At 38.3% G+C, this 15,809-nt stretch overlaps 1 protein-coding gene across 2 annotated transcripts in view; it reads right to left on the reverse strand.

The window, feature by feature from the left end:
- Positions 1 to 15,809, reverse strand: part of Impg1 (interphotoreceptor matrix proteoglycan 1) — a 152,882-nt gene that overhangs the window by 79,782 nt on the left and 57,291 nt on the right. For both annotated transcript variants that reach the window (XM_006511328.4, NM_022016.3), the window contains 3 exons: positions 12,187 to 12,251; positions 5,798 to 5,901; positions 1,504 to 1,656 (listed from right to left, as the gene is read on the reverse strand). In XM_006511328.4, the coding sequence (XP_006511391.1) occupies positions 1,504 to 1,656; positions 5,798 to 5,901; positions 12,187 to 12,251 (322 nt within the window). The remainder of the gene's footprint in view (positions 1 to 1,503; positions 1,657 to 5,797; positions 5,902 to 12,186; positions 12,252 to 15,809) is intronic.

A 15,809-nucleotide genomic window follows, 5' to 3' on the forward strand; every position in this document is an offset into this window, starting at 1 on the left:
TCCCTTATATTAGCTTGAAAGGGAAGGATTCTGCAGTGTTCATGAACCATACACAAGCACTTAGACATGGATTGTAAAGCAGACTGAACTAATGAAGTGTTTGTTACTTGTTCCATTTGGTATTTAAAACACTCTTTAGCAAATCCTTGAAACAGGGTGATTTTAGAACATCTGGGCCTTCCTTTTTAGCTTTGTCTCATATCCATTCATTACCATCTTTCTCTTTTTCACTCTAATTGACAGAATTACAAGCTATTTGGAATTTCCCCTCACTTTTGGTATTCACTCATGCTGTCTTCTTGGTCTTGATGACTTACCACATGCACATTTGTTTACTCCATATATGAAACTCACAGCAGACCCAAGGAATGGTTTTAAACAAATCCAACTTAGCGAACCAATGCTTTTTGTTTTCCCCCTTAATTGGGGTTACATACAGGAGTATATGTGAAGGGCAATTTATAGGACTAGAAGCACCTCAAGTGCAGCTGCATCTCCAAAAAGCATACGCCACCAGTGGTGATGACGCAGGAGAGCTGAGTCCCTGGAGCTCTTGGTAGGACTTGCAAGTAGCTTTTGCAAGACTGGGAATCATCTCTCTTCACTCCACTCTAGAGGCCACCAATAAGCTTGGTGCCTCTGTGATGGACTCACTATATCTGGTAAACATTTTGTAAAAACCCTGGTTATGTCTACAATCCTTTCTCTCTCTTTTCCTATTCTCAACTGCTACTCTCAGCATCCACCAGCTACACTCAACAACATAGTTGGAGTTATCTTGCAGAGAGTTAAAAAATATTTCAATTCAACCAAAGACAAAGAGGTGTGACAATGCTGAAAGATAGAAAAGATACCCTGGCTTACTTCTTGCAATAGTAATTGATGAATATTCACTTAAATTATATCCACTTAACGTCATATATTTAAACTGTATCAAATTGCAAAGGTAGCATTGGTGGTATAGTGGTAAACATAGATGACTTTCAAGTTGTAGAAGTAGAAATATTAGTAGGGATATAGAATTATGAATTGAAAATTCATATTTCAATCAATGAGATTCTCTAGTTGGTGCCTAGATGGTCATTTTATGTCAATCTTCTAAAAATTTAATCAATTTTACTGATATATAATTGACATACAAAAAGATGAATGCATTAATGTACACCTTAATGGATTTTTGGAAAAGTGTTTACTTATGAATCATTACCATAATGGCAATTTACATATGTAGAATATTTGTGGCTTTTAGTTAAGAGAACTTAAAATTTATTAAAAATTAAAGATAATTTAAGCATAAATAACATTGATCAATAGAAAAACTAGAAAGGATAATTTGCCCCAATATTTTGGAACCTTCTGTAGTATTAGTTTTCTTTTTAGTGGTTAGCAATGGAGGCCTGATCACAAGAAGTTTAAGCTAATAGCCAAAAGACACATAATGCTCTGCTGGCTCCCAGATGGTGCCATGACTTGGGGTGTGGGTATACAGGCTGGCCCACTCACCTGCAGTTGGGACTGTCCCACCAGTTCCTGGTAGTATGGTGACCCAGAGTTGGTGAGCTCTGCCTTGAACCTGTGGTTTGGCAGAGAGATGCTGAATTCCACCTTCTCCTCTGATGAGAATTCAGACACATGAATAGGTTCTGTTTTACTTTCCTGGTTAAAAACAAGAAAAACAACGAAAGGGGCACTATTAATGTAAACAACACAATCAGCAATATTATAAACTATATGTTGCCATTGTATCACAAATTGCAGTGTGAAGGTCCGAGTGGTTTTGGAATAGAAGCCCTGTGACTTATGAGTTGCCCCTAAATTGTAGTAAGACACAGTAAGACAAAGTACTGGAGTTTCATTGGGGTGGTTATTTCTTTACTTACTTGAGTCAGAGTCTCACTTTGTAGCTCAGGGTAGCCTTGGACTTGAGGCACTCCTCAAGTTGTATTCACTTATTTATTTGAGGTAGAGTCTCATTGTCCCCTGAACTATTCTGAAACTATCTATATAGTTAAGTCTGACCTTCAACTCTTGGCCTTGGACTTGAGGAGGTCCTCAAGTTGTATTTCTTTACTTATTTGAGGCAGAGTCTCATAGTTGCCCAAGCTATTTTCAAACTTGCTATATAGTTAAGTCTGGCTTTGAACTCTTGGTTCAACCTCTGCCCTTCAAGTGCTGGAATTACAAGCAGACACCTCATTATCCAGCTTCAACATATTTTAAAATAACAAACAATAATTGTCCATACTTATAGGGTACAATAGGTTTTGATATATGTTTATAGTCTGGAGAGATTTTGTTAGATTTATTAATATATCCCGGACCTCAAATTAAAAAACCTCTTGTGTGTGTCTGTGTATGTGTGTTTATGTGTGAAACATTAAAATCTATTCTCCTAGCAGCTTTGAAGTATATGATGTGGTTTTACTTATTATGGTCAGCATTCTGAATAACAGCTCACTAAAGACGATTCTTTAGATATGACTGGAATCTGTGCCCTTTGGTTCAGTGCTCACATTCTCCTCCTCTGGACTCTGGGGGTGGGGTGGGAATTGTTCTATTTATAGTCCACATGTAAAAGATAGATTTTTAAATTCTTCTCACCTAGTACCTCCAGAGACTCCCTATGACTTGTGGTTAAAACCTGGAGTCCTTTTCTGTACCTTTAATGTTCGCTATGGTCTTATTCCAGTCTGCTTGAATAAATTTAGTTTTATTCTGCAGCCATGACTGCTAGATTAATCAGGCACTACATTGTCCACTTTTCTCCTCCTGGAGAGTCTATTTAAAATGCTCCCACCTCCAGCAACAGTTCTCTCTCTCTCTCTCTCTCTCTCTCTCTCTCTCTCTCTCTCTCTCTCTCTCTCTCTCTTCTCTCATACATTTTACTCATTCTATATTTTGTTTGAACTATTTTTTCTTTACTTGGAGTACAGAACTCTGCCTCTGCCTGCCTTGAAATGCATTTCAACTGGACATAGTACTACCGGAGGATCCAGCAATACCTCTCCTGGGCATATATCCAGAAGATGCCCCAACAGGTAAGAAGGACACATGCTCCACTATGTTCATAGCAGCCTTATTTATAATAGCCAGAAGCTGGAAAGAACCTAGATGCCCCTCAACAGAGGAATGGATACAGAAAATGTGGTACATCTACACAATGGAGTACTACTCAGCTATTAAAAAGAATGAATTTATGAAGTTCCTAGCCAAATGGATGGACCTGGAGGGCATCATCCTGAGTGAGGTAACACATTCACAAAGAAACTCACACAATATGTATTCACTGATAAGTGGATATTAGCCCCAAACCTAGGATACCCAAGATATAAGATATAATTTGTTAAACACATGAAACTCAAGAAGAATGAAGACTGAAGTGGACACTATGCCCCTCCTTAGATTTGGGAACAAAACACCCATGGAAGGAGTTACAGAGCCAAAGTTTGGAGCTGAGATGAAAGCATGGACCATGTAGAGACTGCCATATCCAGGGATCCACCCCATAATCAGCATCCAAACGCTGACACCATTGCATACACTAGCAAGATTTTATTGAAAGGACCCAGATGTAGCTGTCTCTTGTGAGACTATGCCGGGGCCTAGCAAACACAGAAGTGGATGCTCACAGTCAGCTAATGGATGGATCATAGGGCTCCCAATGGAGGAGCTAGAGAAAGTAGCCAAGGAGCTAAAGGGATCTGCAACCCTATAGGTGGAACAACATTATGAACTAACCAGTACCCCGGAGCTCTTGACTCTAGCTGCATATATATCAAAAGATGGCCTAGTCGGCCATCACTGGAAAGAGAGGCCCATTGGACTTGCAAACTTTATATGCCCCAGTACAGGGGAACACCAGGGCCAAAAAGGGGGAGTGGGTGGGCAGGGGAGTGGGGGTGGGTGGATATGGGGGACTTTTGGTATAGCATTGGAAATGTAAATGAGTTAAATACCTAATAAAAAATGGAAAAAAAAAAAAAAGAAATGCATTTCAACTTCTTGTTCGGCATCTGCTTCTACACTAGCCTGTTGTCTTCTCTCTACCTGCAAGTCTTGTTGGTCCACACAATTCTCTATTGTACGTAATCCCTAAGAGCAAAACCAAAGGGGTATTTACACATAAAACCCACTGAGTATGCAAGTCTAAGGAGTGTACCCCTACAATCTGTCCTGAATTATCATTTTGTCTCAGTAATTTGTCCTGCCATCTTTAATCATAACACTCAAGGTACTCTGTCATGTGTAACTGCATGTATGTTCCTTGGTGCAGGAGCTATCTTGCTGATCTTTGGATATTTGTTGTTCATGTCTAGTCTTGGCACATCAGTGGACATTAGTAAAAAATATTTGCTGAGCAAAAGAATGGGTCATAGTTACAGATGGTAGAGGATGCTCTTCAAAGGATATGGCAGATGCCAGATGAAAAATGTGGGGATATTTACACTGAGGGAGGTACCTACATTGGATATTGAAGACTAGGACACAGGCAATGTGAAGAAAGGGAGAAGAAAGACTAGTCATCTTACAAATTGTATGTTAAATACTTTGAATTACAAAATACTTTTTTCTGATAGCACTTTCCCCATTGGTGAGGCAGTTTTTTTTTCTTTTACAAAAACCACATTATTTTTCTTCCTTGTTCACAGAAGTAGTAGTCCAGCTGTACTGCTGCCATCTTGTCTGAAGGGCACATAGAGTGGCCAGCAGGTTGCTTGTCAGGATTTCTCAAGCAGAGCTGGTAAGTTTGAATTTTTCCCCATTTCCTTGCCCTGTGCCTTGGAGGGAAGTTGAAAGGATGGGGACAGAGGAAATGAGCATCCTCCCGTAGATTCCAGGGAGAGTAGGTGGGTGTGCAGCAACAGTGGAAGGATGGGACATTCTGGCTTGCCATTCTTTGGGTTGCCAGCTATACTTCTCATGAGTAACAAGGGCCATGTTTCTCTGCTTCAGCACTGCCTAGATTTAGTTTTTTTCCCCCCCCGGGGGGGGGGGTGGAGGAGGATACACGCTTCCTATTTTGATATTCTAAATATCTCTTATAGCTGCACCAGTCTACATGGTGACCTCTTACATACACAGCCTCTTAGCCTTAGGTCACTCTTTCTATTTTTCTCTGGCTTGATGTGAAGGATTTTGAAACATAGTTGATATACTTATGCTGCACATGATAGACACTAATACTAGTATGACATTATAGAGACTAATATAAGCTTTCAACAAGGCTTATGTTTTGGTATAGAGTGAGTAAATTGTGATTGATTGATTGATTAATTTTAATGCTTTGGAAGCACCCATTGCACATGTGTATCTGTAAGGTACAGGGGAGAAGGGTTCCTGTTTGCTTTTTGTAATTCTCCCTGTCTTCTTCTAATTTTCAACCTATTTATTTCCTCAGTCCTTCCTTAGGATGATATAAGAATAGTGAATAGGATAAAGACACTGAGGTAATCTGAGTGATGAAAATATTAAAATATTAAAAATTAAAAATATTGAGTTTCTGATCCTTCCACTCTTTCCCCTAGTTTACTGAAGAAAACAAATCAAGGCTCGAGACCTGACTCAGTTTGCTAGGGCTTGCTGTGTAAGCATGAAGACTAAGGCTCTTGGTTTCCAGAATCCCAGGAAAGGGCACATGGCAGCCTGCCTGTAATCCTTGCACTCCTGTGACACATGCAGGTGAACATGCATACACGCATTTGTGTGCACATCACATACACATAGATATGAGGAAAAAGATAACATAAAAGGAAAAGACCAGACATTTGCAATAAAAACCCGCCAGTTTAGATCTTACTGTTGTGGGCTTTTGAATGTCCTTGAGGGTGACACTGAGAATCTCCTTGAGGTCTGTGTCATCAGAAGGAAGTGGGAAGGGCCCCAGGGACATCCTGGAAACATCTGGAGAAATTAGAGGGATTTCAGGCAAAAAATAAGATGAGAAGAATTTAAATTAGAGCAATGTCAAGATTCTATAATTCCATATGTCTTTTCTGTCACCCTAGATTAGTACATTCTAAACTCATTTTTCAGAGATTCCATACATATGTTTTTGAAAAAAAAAACTATTAAGTCACACTTTCAATACTCACTAAGTTATTTCTTATGGGGCCAAAATTTGAGGTTATACTACACGTGGTGCAGTTAAGTGATTTGTCTAGTGAGAGTTGATTAGTGTTTCTCTTTGTGACTCTTTAAAGGGTGTAAAGACAAGTATTTATATTGAATTTGTTCTGAATATTATCTTAGAATATTACTCAAGTCTTTAAAGTCCATATTGCTTTAATAATTGGTACATCTTAATTATTAAAATTTAGATCAAGGACTCCAAGAGATGAAAGAACAGTAAGATACTATCAATTGCTCCTTTACTTTGCTATTTTTGGATTATTTATTTATTTATTGTGAATATTTTGACTGCATATGCTATGTGTATGATCAGTGTGCCTTTTGCTCACAGCCATCAGAAGAGAGCTGATGAATCCTCCGGCACAGGAGTTATAGTGAGTTATGGGCTACCAATGTCAGAGCAAAGTGTTCTTAACCATTGAGCCATCTTTCCACTTCCTCATGACACTCATTAAAACACTCCTTTACAGATCAGCAAAAACAATTTCAGATCCCTGGAACACATTTAGAAACAGTTACTGATACCAAGAAACACGCTTTCTGGTTCAAGGGATAACTCATTTTAATCTATGTGTATTGATATTTTATCCTGTTTTATTAGAAATGTTTAAGGAAAATAGTGTTGTATTCAGTTAGTTTATACTTAGTCAAAAATAGCTTCTTTTTAAAAAAATTAGACATCCTCCTGACCTTTTGGGTTTTAAGCAGAAGTTGTCAGAAAAGTTACCACAGAGATATCTGGCTTGAGGCAGCCAAGCGCGTTTAAGAACGTTCTTAGAGACCTCACTTTTTGATCCTTCGATGTTGGCTCTTCCTATCATTGTGAAGCAGAATTTACCAAGCGTTGGATTGTTCACCCACTAATAGGGAATGTGAGCTGGGTTTAGACCGTCATGAGATAGGGTTCCCCGACAGCCCTTTGGGAATCAAATGGGAGGCCAGAACCAAAGTCTTTTCAATAAAACACCGAGACTACATACCAGCCCATTTGAATGGAGTGACTGCTCTCCTTTCCAAGGCACGGCTCATCCCCAGCATGGAAAGACAGTCCTTCCACCCTCCTTCCCTCCCTCTCTCCTTCCCTCCCTCTCTTTTGACCCATTTTCCCTTTTCCACTGTACACCCAATAAAATAAATAAATGAATGAAAAAAATAGACAAAAATATAGAATGTATTGGTTAGTTTTAAGCCTTAGAAAATAAAAACTATTGTTTTTCATTCTCCAAGTCTTTTTAAGTGTTCCTTAGCTCTATGAGGTTCTGTGATGCCATTGCATTGGGTGTGGAACTGCAGTTTTTAATGGGAATATTTGACTTAGCTGGAGAAATGACTTAAAGCATATTCACATATTAATTATTTTAGATTCATCTGTCTTATTATTTCATGTGTATAGATGTTTTGCCTGTATGTACATCTATACACCTTGTGTGTGATTGGTGTCTGCAGAGGTTAGACGGGTGTATTCAATCTCCTAGGACTGGAGTTAGAGATGGTTGTGGGCTGCCATGTAGGTGCTGAGAATCAAACACAGATCCTCTACAAGAGCAACAAATTCTCTTACTGTGAGAGGAACATAATTCAATGGACATGTAATATTATACATGTCCATGGTATATCAAACATGTGCATTGTTTAGTGTCTAAATTGGAGTCACTGCATCTACTTCTTTAAACATTTATATTTCTTTGTGAAAATCAAAACCATATTTTCTTCTTAAATACATAGTAAACTATGAAACTACTTATATATATGATTACTATGTGACAGGGCATTGGAGAAGGTGATACTTCTGGGTAAAATAGTACATGCCATTTGGTTGGATGTTTTGGTTAGTTCAGCTGTCATTCTTGTTAGCCAATGCAATGAAATAAAGAAATGTATATACAATGAACATATTTTTTGAATGAACAAAAACCACAGTTTTTATTGATCTCTTATTTTGTTCGTTTTGTCAGATAGCATAATTTATTATGCTTGTTATGAAATATGCCATTGTCTGAATGCTATAAATCATAATTATCAGTCCTCAAATGGGATCTGTTTTAGAGAAAGTTTCATGGGCTGCTTAGATATGTTTCTATTATGCACTGTTTGGATAAAACTCCCTCAAACGATTGTAAGTCCTTCTGAACTATAATGTCCTTTAATTCTAATGTTCCTTTTATTTTTCAGTCTTTTGTCTTTGTAAATTGTGTCTTGGTGAGGGCTGGATATTGAAGTTATACACTGCAATTGTGTTGAGGTAAATCTGTACATTAATATCCAGTAATATTTGTTTTATAAAAATTAGGTATTGGATGCTTGATGAATATATGTTTGGGATGGTAATATCCTCTTGATGGATTGTTCCCTCAATCAGTATGAAGTGGCTTCCTTTATTTCTTCTGACTGCCTTTGGTTTGATGTCTATGTCATTAGACATTCATATATTTCTATCTGTTGGCTCTCTAGTTTGATTTGCCTGGAATAGCTTTTCCCATCTTTCTACCCTAAGTCTGTGTTTGTCTTTGTGTTTATTACAGAAACTAGAGAGACCTTGCTTTTAAATCCAGTCTGTTAGTACATGCCTTTTGATTGAGAAATAAAACTATTAACAAAATATTATTAATTCTTGCTATTTTGCTGTTTTGTAATATAAGAAATCTTCCAGTCCTTCTTCACTTACTGCTATTACAGTGTGGTTTATTTTTTCCTACGGCTTCATAGATCTATTTAGCTCAGGGTGTATTAGTCCAGTAATGCTTCACTCAGTGACCGTTAGTTTCTTTAGTTTGTATTTATTATGGAATGTTTTAGTTTTCTTTTCACTTATGAAAGACAGTTTTGTTAGATATAGTAACCTGAATGGGCAGCTATTGTCTTTCTGAGCTTGGGACACATCACTCCATGCCCTTCTTGCTTTTAGTGTTTCTGTCACTTTCCTCAGTGAGCTTTTCTGTGTAACGTGTTACTCCTCTCTTGAAGCTTGCTTCCACTCTCCCTCTCTCCCTCTCTCTTTCTCCCTCACTCCCTCTCCCCCTCTTTGCATAATTAATATTTTAACTCTATAGTTGACATAGGGAGGCTCTTTTCTGGATTTGTCTCTTTGTCATTTTAATGCATTCTGTATCTGGATGGTCATTTCTTTCTGTAGTTTTGGGAAATCATCTCCTATAATCTAATTGGTTATATTTCCTGTGCTTTTACACAGCATGCATGCATGCACACACGTGCGCATGCGCGAGCGTGCACACACACACACACACACACACACACACACACACACACATGCATACATGTACACGCTCTTTCTACTTCTTTTTCTTCTATGTTCAGGATTTATAAATGTAATGTTTTAGTGGTGTCTCATAGTTCTCATATGTTTTATTTGTACTCTTTCATTACAATATCTGTCATTGTCTGAATGTTATAATTCATAATTATGCCTTCAAGCCTTGATATTTTGTCTCTAACTTTATCAACTGATCAGTGTGTCTTCCCATTGAAAATTTACTTGACCTACTGAAATTCCTATGTTCATAGTTTCAATTTAATTGTTTTTAGTCTTTCTATTTCTTTAGTGAATTCCTCGTTCTAGTAACTATTTTTTTTTAATTCTTTGGGTTTCATTTCACTTACTCTTAATAGAATACATTACGCTGGATTTGTAATTTTAGGAGAAGTTGTAGTGCCTTTGCTAATTTTAATTTTACTTTTCATATGGTTCTGCAGAGGTACATGCATGTGGATCTGTCTTTAGGTTATTGGCTGAACTTTCTGATCATCGATAGTGTACAGTTTTGAGGTCCTTGGAATGTTCAATTGGCATTAGTTACAGCAGAGATGAGTTGTGTAGCTCAATAGATAAACAGCCATTATCCTTGAGTCACTGGGTACAAACACCAGCAATAATCTGAGGGTAGGTTACTAGTTACAGAAGCAACCAAAAGAAATGAATAGTCCCACTATCAAAACCCACTATCAAAAATTGCCCCTTTGATTGTCCTCAGTTTTTCTATATTAACGAAGTGGCTGTCAGTGAGGATGTGGTGAAGACCAAAGTCCCAGCCAAGCCCATGCGGTTGCCGAAGTAGTATGAATACTGCTGGAGTTCTCCTACAAGCCCTGAGCCACCCCAAGGCAGTAAGAGAGTTTCTGTTTAGTTTTTATTCTAGTATCTTTAATTTTATTATGAAGGTTCTTGACAGATAAGACATACTACCTTCCATTTTTAAAACAGAAAAACAACTTTTAATAGCTCGATTGTATTGTACTATATTCAAAAAACTGCCAGAATTTTTTTTTAACAAATGCTTTCTGTAAATAATACTTTTATAAATAAGTCTTGATATTAAGAATCACAGGTCAAACTTCACTCATTTATAAGGGGAATTAACAACTATTCAACTTTTGGTTAAAGGATGTTTTTCACTTTTTGTAATTGAACTTGAACTAGTCTTGTTGCATTAGTATCTAGAAGTAAGTCTAGAAATAGTAAACTATTTTAACTTAGAAGAAATATAAAAATGAAGTCACAGCAGATTTCTCTAATATCAGTAAATAGATATACAAACTCTACTTTCATTGTCTAAAAGTCTATATATTTTAATGCATAGATTTAAAGGAACATCTTTTCCCTCTTTTTTTTTTAAAGATACAGGTCTCATATATCAAACTCATTATGGCTTCAAACTTGCTATGTTGCTCAAGATGATATGAAGCTCTGACCCTCCTGCCTCCCTTTCCCGAGTGCTAGGCTTATAGGCACAGAGTACCATATCCAATGATGCTATAGGTTGACCCTGTAGATTTAGCTGTCCAGGAGAGCACTCTACTGTCTTCCATCCTTCCAACTCCAAAAATGTGCTTTCTTAAAAATATTACTAACATTACTTAAAAAGCCCATTTACCAGAAGTTTAACAGTTTTATATACTTGAAAGTATATGTAGAATGGGACAAGAGAGCTAGCTTAGTGGTTAAGAGCATTTGATGCTCTTGTAGAGGACCCGAGTTTGGTTCCCAGTCCCCACACGGTGGCTCACAGTTCTATCTCCAGTCCCAGGTGACTGGACACCTTATTCTAGCCTCTTGCCAGTGCTGTACACATGTGGTGCATGTACATACAGCCTGGCAAAATACTCGCTATGACATGTATTTTGTACTTAACACACTGTATTGCCATGTAATTCAGTCTACTCTTGAACTCACTATATAGCCCAGGTTGGCTTCAAACTCATGATCTTTTCATCCTCAGTCTCCCGAGTAATGGGATTATAGGCATGTATCATCGGTCACACTCACTAAAGCATTATTAAATTATAAGGGAACATGGTAAGAATGTCATACTAAAATACATGTAAAGCAAATTTTAAGTGTCTAGTAAACATAAAATTATCTCTCTTTTTAAGCAAACATTAAAAATTTATATTTAGGGCTGGCAAGTGACTTAGCAACTAAAGATGCTTGGTTTACAAGCCTGATTGCCTGAGTGTGATCCCTGGAACCATGTGAAGGTAGAGGAGAGAACCCATGCCACAAAGTCACCCTCTGATCACCACGTGTGCCAGCCTGCACTCAGACATATACGCCATACACACTCATGCAATAAAAAGGTTAAAAAAATCCCTTAGGGGTTTTTTTACTTAAGGGGGTTTATATTCAGCGTTGCCAAATGTGCACTGAGATAGGCAGCTTACCAATTTGGTTGATGATTTATTATTTAAATTAAAATAAAATTTCTGGAAAATACTTGGCAAAATCCATGAAAATAGAACTTTAGTATAATATTCTCTCTGTGTTGCAGGGATTGAACTCAGGGAGTCAAGCTAGGCAAGCACTCTCAACTGTGCTATATTACTAGCCCCAGAAATTATTGAGAAATTAGCGATTTGAAAGGTATTTATGTTTAACTATACTGATCAAACAGTGTTTATTATGCGTATGGACATTCACCAATAGAATCCAAAGTTCTAGAAATGAGAGGTGCGTTATAATTTTTACCAGCTTTTGTTAAGGAGTACTGTGCAAGTACCTTTTCCATGATAGTTTGAAGGAGATGAAATGAGATCCAAACTTACCTGTGGGTACCACAGGGGCTTCAGTAGGTGCTTCCAGTGTCTCCATGGAGGCTGTCTCATCTTTCCTGTTAGCACAAAAGAAGAGAAAGAAGGGGTAATTCAGAGGAACATGATGGTAGGGGCCTACATTTGAGTTTGCCTATACAATATATAGACCAAGTATTAGGGGGACAAGCATACTGTAATCTAGATTTATCTATTCTTTATTAATTAAGTTATTTTTAAATATATATTTGTATATTGAATAGTTGAAGATTTATACATTGTATACAATAATTATAGTTGTATATTAAATAATTGAAATTTATATATTGCACACAATATTTGTATTTGTATATTAAATAATTGAAGAAAATTTCAAACAACCTCTTTGAATGGTTATGTCTGACTCCCCTCAGCATCTTGACTTCGTGTGGCCTCGGGGACAGGGCATTTCTACAATAGGCAGAATTGAGCTTCACTCATGTTCCAATGTTTTACTGTCCCATTGCACATACAGTGTTCTTGGTATGGAAAGTGATAGGTGATATAATTGATCACTGGGATATTCCCTCCAAATCTCAGACTCCTTTGCATGTGCTTATCCAATAAAGAACTGTTGCAGTTAAAGGAATGGGAGGGAATTGGTTTCTGGATGGTACAGGTTTATGATATCTGTATTCGGTCCACAACAGTGGTGCACAGTGATAGCCAGCCAGGAAGTTGGGGGGGTCAGACTTCAGATCCATGGATGGCAATGTGGGAGATATTCTAGGGTCAAACCCAAGGTCTCAGTGGCAGAACTGTCTGCCTATACAGCATCAGCTCATTATTAATAGGCAATAGTGGAAAGGAATCGTGGTGCTGTTAGCTTTTGGATCTCACTGAAACATTTCTTCTCTAATCTGTTAGGTCCCAACTGATAATGTCTTTTCTAGTATGATATGTAATTGTGTGTGTGTGTGTGTGCGCTTCATGAAAGAAGATGGAAAGCAATGTCTGGTGTTTGGTTCCTACAGAGCCATCTAGACTGGACAGAGCCAACACTACCACCTGGGCATCTCTGTTACGCCAACACTTCCTAAAATGCCAGGAAGAGTAATGTTTAAAATATTGCCATATCTGCTGTCATAAACTCTGACCAATAAAGATGGATGTTTGAGCCTGGGAGATGGGTCAGTGGTTAAAGTACTTAGTTTGCAAGCATGAAGATCTGAAATTGGATTCCCCGGAATTTATATAGGACGTGGGCACAGAGATATGGGTCTATAATCCCAGCACTGGGTGTTGGAGACAGGTGGATCTAGCAGGTTCAGTAGCCTGCCAGCATAATTGAAAGAGAGAGATCAGTTTTTAGTAAGAGACTATGTTTCAAAAGTAAGAAAAGTAGAGAGTGATTGTGAAGATGACATTGACCTCTAACCTCCACATAGCTAGCACAGGTGAGCACAATCACACAAACATGAACATACATTTATGTCACACGCGCGCGCGCGCGCACACACACACACACACACACACTTCCCACATAGAAAAACAAAACAATGGATGTTTGTTGTATATTTGGGAGGACCAGAGGGAGGGAGAGCAGGTGTGACATGGTAATAGTCAATGTATATTATATATATTATATATGTATATATATATGTATGTATATATATGAAAATTAAACTATTAAATATGATTAATACATGCTAATAAAATTGGTGTAAACAGGAAGATAGGTGTCAGTTTTAGCAGTGGATGAGCATATTGGCTGATATAGGACAATATAAACTTAAATTCTACTGGAATTTGAAATCAGCCGTTCTCACTATTTTTCTGGTATTATGATATATGCTTAACAAATAGCTTTTATGGAGATGGTATTTAAATGTCAAACACTGGCATTTATGATTTGGACAAATTTTCTTTCCTTTTAATTTTACAGACTTTGTTTTTATGCTGAGGTCTCAGAACTCCTGGACTCTCCTTGGTCCACATTGCTGTGAGAAAGAAACTAAGCAAGAGGAGGAGAGTGATGGTAACCATGGTCACTGCTGAGTTACAGAGTAGCATCCCAGTGTGGGCTGCTCTCTTGGATGGTGTCCTTATCCTCTGCTATCGAGTGTGATCCTTCCTCTAAGCTGGCAATTTGTACTACCCGACAGAAGCTGTGGATGGAAATCTGGGATACCTGGTTCTTGTGCTGGCTTTTAGTTAAAAGCCATTTGAAATTGGCAGAATATGGACTAGTGAGGAGAGAGATATTTCTCTTTTCTTCTTGGAATGGTTTTATGTAGAAGAGAAATTTTCCCTTTACCTGACTACGTGTCTGAAGCTACTGTGAGTGCGAATCTCTTACTTCTCTTTCATATTGCTATGGGCTCAGGCAGGAACAGAATTTCTTTCTCTGTCTGGGAAAGGTGAACCTTTCATAATTTTTCATGTTTCTCCATCAAGAATTAAAATGTTTTGTGGACATCATTTCATGTGTGTGGCCTCTTCTTAGCATATAAGGCTTTCTTGAAAGTAGGAGTCTGTCCAATATTTAAACTGCCTGAGAATATTTCTGTGAATTCTATATACAATATTCTTGTGAACAAAGGCAGTAGTGTAGGTCAAAGCCTTTCCTGGGTCATGCACCTTGTTGAAGTGAGTGAGAGTAGCTCAGCACTCATACATGATTAAGAAAACGGCAGACAGCCCTGCTCTCTTGTAGAAAATGTGTAGAGTATCACATGGGTCCTGCTGCCAAGGACTTTGTTCTTTCACAGGAAAGTAGGAGAGGGAAGAAAATGTTCAGCAAAAAGGTGGTGCCAAGCAGAGCAGAAGGTTCAAGAAAGGCTTCAGCCTTAGATGGGCTGTGAAGATACTGTGGGGAGTTGGGAGTCTACCTGAAGTGTGGTGGTTTGAATGAACATGGTCCTCATAGGCTCACGTATTTGAATGCTTGGTCTGCAGTTGATAGAACTGTTTGGGAAGGATCAGGAGGTGTGTCCTTAGTGGAGGATGTATGTTCCTAGGAGTGGGCTTTGAGGATTCAAAGGCTCAGGTCATTGCCAGTTAGTTCGCTTTCTCTTTCTCTCCCTTTCTTTCCCTCCCCTCCACTTCCCCTCCCCCTCCCCTCTCCCTTTTCATCTCCTTTTCATTGTCCATTTCCCTCTCTCTGTTTTGTGGTTGTTGCTTCAAGCTGTAAGTGAACTCCCAGCTGCTGTTCTAGTGCCATGCCTGCCTGCTACAATGCTCCCTATCATGATGGTCATGGACTTATCCTCTGAAACTGTAAGCCCACTTAGATATTTTTTTCAATAAATTGTCTTGTTCATGGTGCTCTGTCACAGCAGTATAAAGGTAAGTCATGGATCTTGGAAGAGAAGAGAATTTGAATAGGTTGTGTGGAGGAGGTAAGTTCTTTCATGCAAGAGAGGTAACCGTTAGGTCAGAGCCCAAGGTGAGTGAGCAGTGCATGCCATGAGAATGTGGCAGCGGTAGGATCATGGGTAATGTGAGGCAAACTGGAGAGCTCAGTGGACAAGGGACATGATTTAGTTTTCCCCCTGCTTCACTAAAGGGCCTGGGGAGAAACAAGCAACACCAACAAGAAGGCAATTTAAGCAAGAGCTAACACAGTGATTATTTATTAAGTTGTGGAAAAAAGAGGG

Source organism: Mus musculus, chromosome 9 (genome assembly GCF_000001635.26).
Source record: "Mus musculus strain C57BL/6J chromosome 9, GRCm38.p6 C57BL/6J".
Lineage (NCBI taxonomy): Eukaryota > Metazoa > Chordata > Mammalia > Rodentia > Muridae > Mus > Mus musculus.